This window comes from Lissotriton helveticus, chromosome 1_1 (assembly GCF_964261635.1).
Source record: "Lissotriton helveticus chromosome 1_1, aLisHel1.1, whole genome shotgun sequence".
NCBI lineage: Eukaryota > Metazoa > Chordata > Amphibia > Caudata > Salamandridae > Lissotriton > Lissotriton helveticus.
The window spans coordinates 2,090,666,643-2,090,680,850 of NC_136057.1; the positions used below are offsets into that span (position 1 = coordinate 2,090,666,643).

Consider the following 14,208-nt stretch of genomic DNA (forward strand, 5'->3'; position numbering starts at 1 on the left):
AAATATATACACAGGCATAGGGGGCTTGTTATATATTTTATCTGCCTTCCAGCAGTGACCTCACTGCCTGTGCCTTATTGTGTAAAAAGAGGCAGCTGCACTAAGCGACAGATCCAGGAGCATGCAGCATTAATCCACACATTAATGGTATATATAAACCAAGAAAGGTGTCACAGCACATCACTGCATTCACACAAATCCGTTAACGTGGAAAATAAGACATTCCTGGGGCAACTGTCTACTCTGATGTCATCTTGTGGTTTGCACAGTGCTCAGACTCACTATCATTTAGATAAGATCTGTCGGTCGAGTCAGAATGACCAGAGCAAGGTCATCACAACCGTTCATAGGTGTACAGTAAGACCTGCCAAAAACCTCCAGTGAATCTCATCAGCATAACCACATATTCATTTCTTTCATCAATGTCTGACAACCAATCACTTTTTATAAATCTTTACAAACGTACATTTGAATTATTTTAGTGTATACAATATGTAGAATAATACTAGCTATGTCAAGCCTTTCTGCATCTTTATTTCCGGCTAGAGATCGATATCATTGTAGGTGAAAACAATGTTTGTCGTGAGTGATAAAAAACTAACCCATCAGCTAGAATCAGCTGGTCGATAGCCACACACTCCCCTTTTCCGGCTATAAAAGCAGCAGCACAACCACTCACCTCCATCCACCGCCACCATGAGGGGAGTCATTCTAGCCCTTCTGGTTGCTCTTGTGGGTAAGCTCGCACTTTTGCTCTTTTCAATGGAAACTTGTGGGGATGGATAGAAAATGTTTCTTTTAATTGTATTTTATATCGTTTTTATTAGAATTACTAAATCTAAATGTTTCTTCCAGAGCGCGTGCGGTAGAGTGAATAGTAGGACAGTGAAAGAAGCCTCATTTATTTAATGTAGTGACCTTCATTATACTGTTAACTTTTATGAATCTGGTTCTTTCTAAGCTGCTTCTCACCTTTCCTGTTTGTATTCCTCCCACAGGCAGCGAGCAGTCCAACTATGGTATGTACCTTTGTTGGTATAAGTGGTGTGTTCACCTGTAATGACCTCACTGCATCTCATTACCTTGCGTCAATGTCAGGTGAAATGTTCGTCTCTGTGCTCAGCTCTATGTTTTCTTGCAGAACCCGTCTTCAGTGAAAGTAAGACCTACGTCTTCCAGTACGAGGCCATTATCCTGAATGGATTACCGGAGGCTGGCCTGGCCAGATCTGGAATAAAACTGAACTGCAAGGTGGAGATCAGTGGATTCGCTCAGAAGGCCTATCTCCTCAGGGTAAGAACGAACACTGTGAAGCGCACAGTGATGACGTGGCACGGGGGCAGTGGGAGGAGGCTCTCCTACAATCATAGCATTTTCTTTCAGAGTTAAACTTACATGGTAGACGTAGCCAACGTTGCCATTGGAACCACTCTTCATTTAATAGCAATTGCATCATTTAAAATGTGTTTTAATCTTCTTAATTAATAGACAGTATTGTCCCCACTGTACCTTTCATCATGATAAAAGACCTACTGGCTCCATGGTCAATACAAGTATAAATATCAACATAAAAACATATATTGGGTCCAACCGGACAGTAATGATTCGCTACTTTGATATCACAATAATACGTTCACAGCGATGGTTGACAGGGCAGAGTTCCTTTCCAGTCCTGGTAATTTGGAGGAGATTCAGTCAGTATATTCCCTCCACTGCGCTGCACTCTGCTCTGCTTCGCTTTTGGGTATCCGTCGCTGTAAGCCTATCTCAGGGGGTGGCAAAGCCTTCTCCTTCCTGGCTGCTAAGGCCTGTATTGAGCTTCCTCGAGGCTTGTGCTGGATCTCTTCTGAGCTCACTTTCCCCAAAAACTTCAAGCCTGGTAAGTTCTCTGCTGTGGGTTTGCGCACCTCGTCTCTGCCAGTTAGCACCTGAAAACTGTTCGGAGTGCGCTAAACAAATCCCACTCATTCATTCATTAGGTTGTTGTTTCTCTGCTATGTCACCAGTGGTTGTGTTTGCTTTCCTGGCGTTTCTTCTCCTTACCCAGGTCACCAGAGATTGAGCGAGGCAGCAGAATGGCACATAATGCTCTTCTTTGTCACTAGGCTTCTCCCACTTCTGTTGGGTCTCCATAAACCTGAGGGAGGTGGAGGAACTAAGGTCGTGCTCTGTCACTCCCCAGCCAACATCTTCGTGGTCAGCTGCAAGTCTGCAGAGACCCACAGCGGGCAGGGGATTCAGTATGTGTTGATGTGGCTTTCAGAGAGCCACTACTGGCGCTGCGCCTACCCTAAGGCACAGCTTCAAGTGGGGTGGGGAAGGCACAAAGAGTGGCAGAACACCAGATAGTGCATTTGCTATATGTGGGTGTAGTTGGGAGGGGCAATAAAGAAAGGGTCATGTGGATATATGGCAGCACACCAGAATTTTATTCTTCAATATTTTGGAGTTGAAAGTTTGGAAAATGCTGAGGGTGGTGTACAAACTTGACAGGATGATGTTTATTTTGTTTCAATTGGATTGGGGTGGGAAGGGCAGCCAGAACTTGGTGGGAATGAACTATGTATGCGCCATGTGATCATTATTACAGACAGTAGTGCACTGTGTAATGCATAGGTACAAAGTGTAGTACATAGGTGCACGCATTATGGGTAAATCAAGAACCTCAATATTCTACAGGATGCACTCAGCATCTTAGTTTCTAATGGTATTGTCTTCATGATACATAGCAATACCTTTCAAAGATACTGAATATAACTATTTTTTTTTCTAGATCACCTCTCCGGAAATCAAAGAATACAATGGCATCTGGCCCAAGGATCCATTCACTCGCTCCTCAAAGCTGACACAAAGCATTGCTGCTCAGCTGAGCAGACCTGTGAAGTTTGAGTACAGCAATGGACGTGTAGGAAACATGTATGCCCCAGACGGTGTTTCTGAAACTATACTTAACATTTACAGAGGAATCGTGAACATGCTGCAGGTCACCATCAAGAAAACACAAAATGTCTATGACTTGCAAGAGGTTAGTGTCAATTATTTTAAAACAGTTGTTAGCAATATTGAGATCTATTAGTGACACCATGTGACAATACTATCTTAAATATACATAAGTGGCATGAACAAATGTATAAAGCCACCTGCAAAGTGTGGTAAAGGCTCCCTCCAAGATATAAAAATGCTGATGTCTGAGTGTTGTGGGTTTAGTTTAATTTTTTTTTATTTCTTTACAAAACTTAACAAATGTGTCTGGTGAAAGTACACCTTCACTTACAATGTCCAGGATCTACACCTCCTATAGCTTCCATGACATCATTTGATGTTAAATGGGAACCTGGTCAACAACACATTGGATGTCTTTCTCATTGTTTCCAACTAGGTTCATAGATGGTGTTGTGTGATGATGATATCTCTAAAGTATAAAATTGTTGATCAACGTTCTAGGAGATATTTTGACCTTCTCAAACAGTGTTGAGAAGAAGTCCTCACAATTTTTCTCCAGAGTGATAAAAGCACGCCTGCAAAGACTGTCCTAATGTATTGTTTCCATCTTGTTTCACATTGGCAGAACATGCTCTGTGTTTTGCTAATCTAGTGAGTTCTAAGAGTTGTAGTCTTTGTTTGCTTTTATGGAGTCATTCAAACTAATGCACTCGATATTAATATTTAAAAGCAGAAAACTTGCAGAGAAAATTGATTCCTGCATACAAAGAGAAAGGTAGCAAGGTACTCCTTGAGTTTTGTGCTTTCAAAAATATGTGTTTCTAATTTCCAAAGTGCCTGACTCAGGTGGACCTGAACATACTTCATGTTCATGATGGAGATGCTAACCCTATTTTACCAGAAATAAGGCAGTTTATTTTCTCAACACCTTGCGTCCAAGGGTAACTGATGCAGACTCTATAGAATGGAAGTGAAGTAATGACACTTGTTTGTATCATTCACAATTATGAAAGAGGCATGGTGTCCTCCCTTAAGAGTCTGTAAAATTAATTCTAGATGGTTTTCATAGAACAATCAGCTTGCAGCAAATCAAGATATCACCCATTGCTGTCATGGCCTGCAGATCCGTAGGTTGAATCAAGTGATGGGCTACTTACAGCAGAAACCTTTGATAATTGGCAAATATTACTTTATCTGAATAAGTTCATATAAGGACCCAGACCACCGCCTGGCAATTTTGATTGTCTCTGCTAATTTCCACAGTCTGGTGTCACCGGTGTCTGCCACACAAGGTATGTGATCCAAGAAGACAAGAGAACAGATAGAATCATCGTTGTGAAATCCAGAGACCTGAACAACTGTCAGGATAAAGTGGAAAAGAACATCGGCATGGCTTATGTGGAGAAAAGCGAATCTTGGCAGAAGGTACATGCTTGACACATATCTAGACTCAAATTTGACTTTTAATATCGTACCTCTCCATGATAATTTTATCTGCTTCTATACTTTTATAGATGGTAAAGAATCTAAGAAGGGCGGCAACATATACTTACAAGATGAAGCCCAGAGATGGTGGCGCTCTAATCACTGAAGTGACTGCACGCCAGGTTTATCAGTTCTCCCCCTTCTATGAACTCTATGGTGCAGCTGTAATGGAAGCTAGGTGGGTGTCTTATATTCATCAATCTCTGTATGTGCTGTTTTGTGCAGGATCATCACAAAATTACATGTCATGTGTCCAAAGGATCATAGCAGTGTTAATCAGGAATTTAGCAATTCCAATTCAAAATGAATTTATTTTTAGTGAAACAGCTATTCAATATGTTTAAAATAAAGTATATATTAAGCTGAATTACAGCTAGACCAGCAACAACATGGACCGAGAACCATAAATGTTTAAAAGCTTGCACATTAAACTTGAACACAAAAAAATCAATAATTATCAATTGTTAGATTCTTCCTTTTATAGAATCACCTACCCTTAATTCCCATCTCTTAGTACCGGTTTTGTCCCCATAACAACAATTGTCTGTCTGCCAGTGAAAGGAGAACTGACATCTCCACCTTCATGGCCTTCTGACTTGATTATGGAAAGAGCATGTGTTTACACTTGTTTTTATATCCTATCTAATGCCTCAGATATATCAATATTGTGGCAATAGCTTTTAAGCCACAAGTCAACTTTTTTTGATTCTTGCCAATAGCCATACCAGATCAATGAAATTGGCTTGGCTCCTAAATGCTACTACTTAGCTAGACTGGATTTATCATATAGTACTATCCAGATGATCACCACCAAAAACATCTTATATGTTCCAAGGCATACTAAAATGAGATTGGGGTTTGCCCATTGTTATTCCAACAGGCAAGCTATGGGACACCAAGCCACTTTGAACTTGAGCTCAGAAAGACAGTTTGGTCTTTTAGAAACAGCTAAACTGCCTGTCTGTTCTCTCAGTAATCATCTGGTACATCATAAGGACAAAATATGCAGCCTTAAAACTCCATGAAGCCACACATATTGTGCCAAACAGCTGTAAGCAAAGAATAACACTACACATGGTATTGAGTCCACTGGCGATGACTGTATTCCACACATTTATTGCTAACAGAAAGGCAGGAACTTTTCTATAGTGAATGGTTCTTTGTACTATTGGAGGTTGAGTCGTGGAAGGCAAAGGATGTTTGGTCTAAGTCTTGTTAGAATATGTCTGAGATTTAAATGTGTGTTTTGATGAAGCTAATGCTTTCTAGATGACATTTGTAAAATTACACATGTTAAGAACTGAGTGACAGTTGAAAAGGGTTTGTCAACACCTGCCTCAGTGGTTTAGTGCCACAATGGCAAGTTTTTGATTTGCAGAATTAATAATCACTTTGGTATTGCATAATTTCAGAAAGCAAGCAATACAAATGAATTTAAAGGCTTAGAGGAGAGCCTTTTGTTATTTAGTTATGTGAGTTGATTTTACTACAAGAAATACAAAATCTTACCATTGAGTTTGTTTTATACATTGGATAACTGTTGAGCGTATAACAAGATTTCCCCCTAAATATGAATTCTGATTCATCTTTTTTATTCATGGAGCTGTTGTCAATTGACATCATTTTAAGCTAGCCAAGGTTTGCAGCATTTACCTATTACATGCCACCCCTGGCTCTGTCCCTGCTATCCCAGGCTCTTAGATTATACTAGGATTAAAACCAAAAGAAAGTTAACAAGGCTCTGTGAGCCCTATTTACCTTTTATAGCTTCCACTCACTGACTTTTCCTCAGGCACTTGGCAGCAATCATAAGTCTGTTGAGGGATTCGATGTGAGACAAACAGTCAATGTATGTGATGACGGTTGTAGTCGAAAGTATTCAGGATGTCCCTTCCGCTACACCTGATGAAATAATGCCCATGGTACTTTCTACAAAAAAGCATTAGCAGATTTATAACCATTATCTAGCAGAAGACTGGCTTGATTTTTGCTTGGAAAGTGTTGTCCTTCAACTTTCTGCTGGGGTGTGTCTCTGTAAATAATTGACCCAGTTATCTTAATATACAACCGTATCTTCTCCTTTAGATAGGTTACAATAAAGGAGGAAAGACTGAGAGGGTTCATGCCAAAGATATCTTTCACAACAGAGAGCTGTACATAGAAAGTGAAAGGTGGTGATGAAAATAAAATCCAGATTCTCAGTTCATCAAATCATTGCAATGTAATGAAGTCAAACAGAGCCATGTTTTAATCTTAGGCTAAAGCGCTGGCCTCGCATCTATATATGTTACTTTTCATAACTGTGACAGAATCTGGGCTGATGCAACGTCTGAGTAGGGCCAGAGAAAATTAAACTTCTCAGTGATGAAGACAATGAGCATCTACCATTCCAGAAAGCTCCATTAGGAAGTAGGATGAGATGAACATCCGCCCTCATCGATCAGTACAAAAACCTTTTATTTTCAGTCTGTATTCCGAGGTCCAAATATGTACATGTATTATGTCTGGAATGGCAGACTCCAAGCAGGTGGCATTTTAGGACCCCTGCTTACCTGATCGTTTGCAAGCTAGGGTTCTTGACAAGACAAATAGGGAGCTAATACATTTTCTATTCATCTTTCTTTCAGGCAAGTGCTCACCTTTGTGGAAACGAAAAGCAATCGAGTGAATGCTCCTCAGACTGAGCTACAGAACCGCGGTGGTCTTCAGTACCAGTTCGCTTCTGAAATATTTCAAATGCCTATTCAGTTAGTGAAGACAAGGAGTCCTGAAACCCAAGTATGTCAATCTCAATATATCAGTGTGCATGTGAAATTCAAATGCTCTCTGAATCGCAATAAGGAACTCCTAATTTATGAAACTCATAGAGTTTCATTTAGGGACTGCTTGTGAGTTGCAAATCGACCTACCTTATAAATATAAAGGAGGTAAGTTGCAGTTTGCGACCCATTTGGAGTCACTGCCATCACAGGTATGATGGCCGGCAGAGATCAGCAGACCCCCATGCTTGTCACTGCTTTTTAACTAAGCAATCTTTTTTTTTTTAATGTAGTCTGTTTTCCTTCAAGGAAAATGGTATGTGTTTCAAAAGAAAAAAAGGTTTCATTTTCAAGTATTAATATTTACATTCTCAATAATTTTTGCAAATGGATTACCACCAGTTTTAAACTGGCGGGAAAAGTATTACTGTTTTGCAACCAGAATGCCATTGCAAACCAGTAACACATACCATATTGATTTAGTATTTGGAATGGAAGCCCCTTCCAAATATCGAATCACGAATGCAAAATGTGATTCAATAATAGGATACAGAATCGCATTTTGTGCACTTGAAAAAACATTTTTCCGGTCGCAAACGGCCCACTTCTGCGAAGTGGGACGTTTGTGTCCAGAAAAATGCTTTGTATATTTGGCCCCTGGTTTCATCGCAGTTGATGCAAACCTCTTACAGGGCCATCCAAAGAATATATGCATAGAATTATATTTGGGTAACACAGTACAACTGGAATGTTTCTCACTGAGGTGTTCTGCGTGGCATTAAGTAGACAACAAAAGAAACGGTCAAATTGTGTATAATGTCACTCAGAACACTGAGGTGAAAAAGATCTCTGTTATTCATATTATATCCATATATACTTTTATATTCAGTTTATATGGTATGTTATGTATGGTGTCCAAAATCATTTGGCCCTGCTTTCATCAACTACAAAGGGGCAGAGGAGTAATTGGGGAGACATACATAACATGGGCTCTCCCAAATGTCCAAATGTAAAAAGGGAGTATCTGGCTACCAACTTCCAACAGGCTCTGTGTACTTCCACTCCCCATCCTCTCAAAGGTGTGCAAGACCAAGTGATGCACTAACTGCCTTGCAGAGAGCCCTGTCTGAGCAGTGTGGACTTACTTTAGGGGTCGAAACTGTGGGAATCAACCTTTGTTTCTCACAATTGCTACTTCATAGCTGTGAATAATCAGATTTAGAATCTGGTATTCACAATAGATGCCTCCAATGGAAACATACATAGCATATAGACACATAGATGGGTAACTGTGTTTTACAGGGATTTTTTTCACTCAGGCGTTCTGAGAATAACATCTCTGTAACTCACAATTATCCATCTATAATGTATAGTAATGGATGGCACCTAAAAGCATCTGCCCCTGCTTATCAGGAGTAATATTTGAGCATGGCCTCCAATCCCAGACCCAAATATGGAAAAATAGCTTACTGGCCATCCTTAACTAACTCCCACCCCAACCCCACCTATGTTTCTACTCCTGCAGCTGTGCTCTCTGCCTTCAGCCAAAGCAAGCAAGCAGAACTATGCTGGCAGGCTTTAAGACAGCCCTGTCAGCCTGGTCTGAACATCCTTTATAATGTAGCAATGGTGGATAACGGGTTTTCTTATCAACTTTTGCTATGTCATAGCACAAAGTTACCAGATTTGGAATCTGGTTTAAACAGTAGAGGTTTACTATGGAAGCCATGCCTGACAAAGGAACATGTACTTTCACCCAGTTACACTTCATTACAAATCATCACCAATAAGTATTGTAGAATGTTCTTTGTTTACTGATGTCTGCTTTGGCTTTAAGGTATAATGAGTCATTTACCCCCAGACGTCCCCCTCGAATGCTTGGAAAATCTGTAATAACACACAAGTATGTAACTCCCTGTATCTCTTTAGAATCATATCTAACCCTAAAGACCAGGTCTGCCCCCCAGCACCATATAAGACCTATAGGACTTCCTCAATGCCTACCTACATTGCATCTACTGATTATTGAATTCAGAGTTGGCAGTTTGTACTCACTCTGGACACATCAACATCCAACTTATGTTCCCATGCCTCTCCCATGTCAACTGAACACCCATTCTAACCCTAAAGCTAATCCTCCCTCTGTTCACTCCACGCACAAAGACCTTCATTCTTGATTTATTGCTAGTGATTGATCAATGGAACCAAACTGAGCCTCCATTAGCATTCAGCCAAACAAAGTATTGTTCCCTTTATGCACAGACCTTCTATGGCACTGGCTGTGCCTACATTTGAGTAACAATTCAGATATTTGCTTGAGAAAACACTCTCACTTATTTATTTTTTAGACATTTTTTTTAATCACCAACCAGTCAGTGTGCTGTACTGTGGTAAACGCTGGCCAATATGATCATAGATTATAATTGGGATAGAAATGTATTTAAGCTCAGCCATTTAGCATCAATCAAAAGCATTTTACAGGTCCTACACTGATTGACTTTGTTCTGTAATCCATACATTATTTGTTAATACAGTCGTGTACAAAACGTACTTCTAGACACTTTGCCTCTATAAATTAGACATTGTACTCGTACCATCTAAGAGCCCACAAATAGAACATAATACCAGTGGGAGAGGCAGAGGAGTTATAGGCACTGCACATTTTAGACAGTAGGAACGTTTTGATCACCAGGGTCTGATTAAGAATTGGATGATGATGTAATTCCAAAAATTTAAAGACGAATCTGGAGGATAGTCCCACAAGGAATTTCCCACACCATGGTTATATTGTGTAGGAGAAAACAGAACAATACCTGGGATTAAATACTTTCAGAATTCAAACTTATTTTCCTGTTACAGTTTGGAAAAAACAAACGATTATTCAATGATGCCACTGAAGATTTTCCATCTTCTGTTTTTGTCTCTCTGTTTCATATCATAAATACCATTTGTTGTTTGTCCCTCTGATGCATGCTGCCCCTCTAGTGCTCCATCTCTAGATAATGCTAGGAAACCCAAAATTACACAGCAACTAATCAAACAGGGATGAATGTCCTTATAGATGTAGTGTGAGAGAAGAGGCATGAAGAACTATCTTTAGCAATTTAAAAACTTTAAATTTGCGAATATACTCATTTCCTCTAGCTTCTTGAAAAATATGGCACAATGTGTTTCATGATACTTTCCATTAGTTTAAAAAAAAAAATTCCACCTATTTTATTTTTTGGTACAGGTTGCAGAAACCCTCCAGCATTTAGTGCAGAATAACCAACAACAGGTACATGCTGATGCTCCTGCCAAATTCCTACAGCTCACCCAGATTCTCCGAGCAGCAAACTATGAAAATATCCAAGCCATATGGAAGCAGTTTGCAGACAGACCTCAGTACAGGTGATTTGCTGTTATTATGTCAACCAATGGCTTGTAATACTAGAATTGTATCTGCCTAACACCTGGGATTTGTATGCTACATGCAGACGCTGGTTGCTGAATGCCATCCCAGCGGTGGGAACCATCGATGCACTGAAGGTTATTAAGCAGAAGATCCACAACCAGGAGCTGAGCCCCAGGGAGGCAGCCCAGGCTGTCACTCTAGCTGTCCAGTTCACCAGAGCAGATCACCAGACCTTGCAAGTGGCTCAAGTAAGTCTAATAAAGTTTTATCATGTTGTTCTCTCATGCTAGTGGACATAGTGGACATTGTGTTGTTATGACGGACAGTGTAGTATCACTTAGAAGGGAAGTCAAATGCATGATAAAACAACCAAATGTCCCCTCTTAAGGCCTCCTCAAACTGGGGCCTTGGCCCACCATTATTTCACATGTAGAATACCATCCAATGAGTGTTACAGAAATGGTGCCTCTGCTGATGTAAAAACAAACTGCAGCACTTTTCTGATTGGTACCCTGTCTTTGATCCTATTTACATCAAAATAACAGGAACAATAGTAGGGATGCATAGTTCTCCAAGAACACTCGACCACAGTTAATTTTAAAGTCACGTTTTGAGTCACCAACAGCTACAGATATCTTTTCCATTTCAATGACAATTTAGATTCTGCTTACCCTTCCATCTGTGGTTGATATGACTTCCCTTCTCCTATGTTCTGTTGAACTTTGATCGGCTGTGAAGAGACCAGGTGGTGTTTGTTTTCCTGATAGAAGATTTGCAGTTTGTTACAGGGCATACCAGCAGTACATACTGCGGTACCATTGAGTGTTCAGCGTAAAAATGTCATCTAATTTTGTTATCACTTCATTGCAGCTAAAGTTTAACTATTGTAGTGTCCAATTAAAAAAAGATATTATAAAGGAAAAAAAACAAGGCGATAGGTGGAGTGATTGCAAAAAGTCACAGCCACTATGAATCTTTTGGGCTGCATTCCAGTCTATGATTTTCAGCCCAGTATGCAACTTAAGACGTCCAAATCAGCTCAGGGGCTGCTTGAATAGGAATAACAATGCACAAACTCTGAGGCATGGTCTGTATGAGAACACATGCAAGTTTTGGCCTATTTAGGCCTAGTCAATGAGGTATGCCTTCAATCCCATGGCACAATGAGCATGGGACCAAAACTGGATATTCCTTAAGTACTTAAGACAATGTATAGAGGAAAAAACAAAGGTGAGGAGGGATGGAACACTTGTAAAAAGCCACAGCAACTGATAAGCGATTGAGTTGCATTCCAGTCCATTATGTTTTCCCTACTATTCCACGTCAGATAGAGACCAGCCTTATGCATGTATATATTGGTCCTGTTCCAGTAGGAATAATCGCGCTTGAACTTCTAGCCAGGTCCCCTCTGAATGAGAACACAAGCAACCCAAATCTTTTTCCCGCCACTATGGCACTTCAACTTGTCCGGGGTTGCTTATGTAATCGGGGACTGTCTGGCAGTTTGGACTGAACTTTTCCCATTGAAACAGGATCGGGGCTCATTTTCATTTGATTGGCCTCTGCTAGATTGGCATAGTGGATGGAAAACACTGGACTGGAATACGGCCCCCAAGAGATTTGCTCTGCCTGAGATTATTTATAGCATTCTATCCATCATATTGGTGTCTGATGCAATTTGTGAAAATTTCACACTTCAGATAAATATTCTAAATTCCTCACTCTACAAAGATTGTTTGTGTTTAATTGTGTACTTTGAAGTTTTTATCTAGCATTTTATGTATTTGATACTATTACAAACCCGTGAAATTCAAATTTTGATCATGTTGTACCTGCGTATGCCATACCTTCATACCACCGTTGACTTTTAAAATCACCCTGTTGTTGCTATTACACACCCATAACATGTTGGCTCACTAATATATCCTTGGCTGTCTAGCCTCTGTGCCACTAGTGTATGAAGTTCAATAAATAGCCCTTAGGGACAGGTAAAGTCCTCTCTTGTAAAATCACTTGATGAATTGTTGGTATGTAGAGTGCTGAGTGACCTGTATGATATACATCAATGATGTGTTTTTTGTAATGTGTTAGCCATCTTTTACTTTTTAACCCTATTCTCCATAATTGAACAAATGTAGTGAAATGTCCCAACCATGTTTGGTGTATAAAATAAACACGGTCTACAAACTTCCAGTGATTAACCTCTGTCCATAACCTTGCAGGATTTAGTCAAAGAGGCAGAACATCAGAAATCCCCTGTTGTATACAAGGCAGCGATCCTTGCATACGGGTCCATGGTGAACAAGTACTGTGGTGCTCATTCTTCCTGTCCCGAGGAAGCTCTATCCGTGAGTAACTTTTCAGTATTTACAAGGAAAATAGTTTTACATATTTCTTTCATAAACACAATCAGTGTGCTTTAGTCAATCTATGCACTGAAGTATGTGCATTAATATGGTAAAACAGCATCTGTGAGTATTTATGCCCTACCACAATTTAACAAACAACAAGAAAAATGCCAATAATGACCACTATTTAAATTATTTCAACCAAGGGTGCAAGAGCCATAAAACAATACACTGCAAGCTCATTAGTAGCTTTTATTTCAATAGCACAGAATATTTTCAATTTCTAACCTCCGCCAGGGAACACATGACTAAATGTGATGAACAAAAAATAAATTGTGAATACATTTCAACACAAAAACCAATAATCAATCCACTTGCATTCACATACTTCCAAAAACATTCACTCTACACAACACCATACCCATTCAACCTACTTGGTGCAAAAAGGGGTGGGACAAATAATCCACCTAGAAAGCACCTAAAGTACCAAACAAAGCTGTGGTTAACTTACAATTTTTTTGTCCTATAAATGTACCCTTTACAATATTTACACTAATGTACAACCAATGGAATATTTACATTAATCGGGCACAACACAAACAAGCCGAATCAACAAAACCACTGTTTGGCAAAAAAAACGTGGTCTACGCCTTTCAAATCCCTTTGTTCATGGGATTCTCTTCGGGACCAGAAACCTCTATTCTGAAAACGCCACAAGATCTGTTTTCAAATAAGTAAAGTTGTTGAACGTAGTTGATGAATGCTCACTCTAGCGGTTCATAAATGACTTGACCCAAAATTTCAATAATGGATGGTGACGGCATCCTTCGGCACCATCCGGCGCTTGAAAAAATCCAGCTTCGTATAATCCTTTCTTGAGCGTGTGCTCCAACAAAGTTCCGTGCGTGAATGAAGCAAGATTCCCTTTCCAAACGGTCGAGACACTCAATATTACCTGTCACAATTTAGCCAGTGCCAGTCATTTGCGCACACTAGTGCTCAAATTCAACTAATGGAAAGAATTCTCCTACGTGCATTGCCCATGTCCAATAGACCATTGCTCATGTAGAATATGGGTGTCTCTGTATCAGAATACTTTTTCCTCTTTCTTAGGGTTATAAATCAAACATTAATATGGATATTTGTACTTTATGTAGAGCAATGTTAACAATAAGTTCACTGCATGGCGATGTAGATGTTTGTGGCTTTCGAGGAGAGCCCTTAGCTTGGAAACTGGATTTGAAACCCAGTTATTCATTGCCATGGCAATAGGGAAGTA

At 39.9% G+C, this 14,208-nt stretch overlaps 1 protein-coding gene across 1 annotated transcript in view; it reads left to right on the plus strand.

Moving 5' to 3' along the window:
- Positions 1–603: 603 nt before the first annotated feature.
- LOC144756154 (vitellogenin-A2-like) overlaps positions 604–14,208 on the plus strand; it is a 75,015-nt gene continuing 61,410 nt past the window's right edge. Inside the window, exons 1-10 of the mRNA XM_078645735.1 lie at positions 604–736; positions 999–1,019; positions 1,142–1,293; positions 2,774–3,025; positions 4,207–4,368; positions 4,458–4,606; positions 7,056–7,206; positions 10,420–10,577; positions 10,664–10,829; positions 12,804–12,929. Of these exons, the coding sequence (XP_078501861.1) occupies positions 697–736; positions 999–1,019; positions 1,142–1,293; positions 2,774–3,025; positions 4,207–4,368; positions 4,458–4,606; positions 7,056–7,206; positions 10,420–10,577; positions 10,664–10,829; positions 12,804–12,929 (1,377 nt within the window). The 5' untranslated portion in view covers positions 604–696. The remainder of the gene's footprint in view (positions 737–998; positions 1,020–1,141; positions 1,294–2,773; positions 3,026–4,206; positions 4,369–4,457; positions 4,607–7,055; positions 7,207–10,419; positions 10,578–10,663; positions 10,830–12,803; positions 12,930–14,208) is intronic.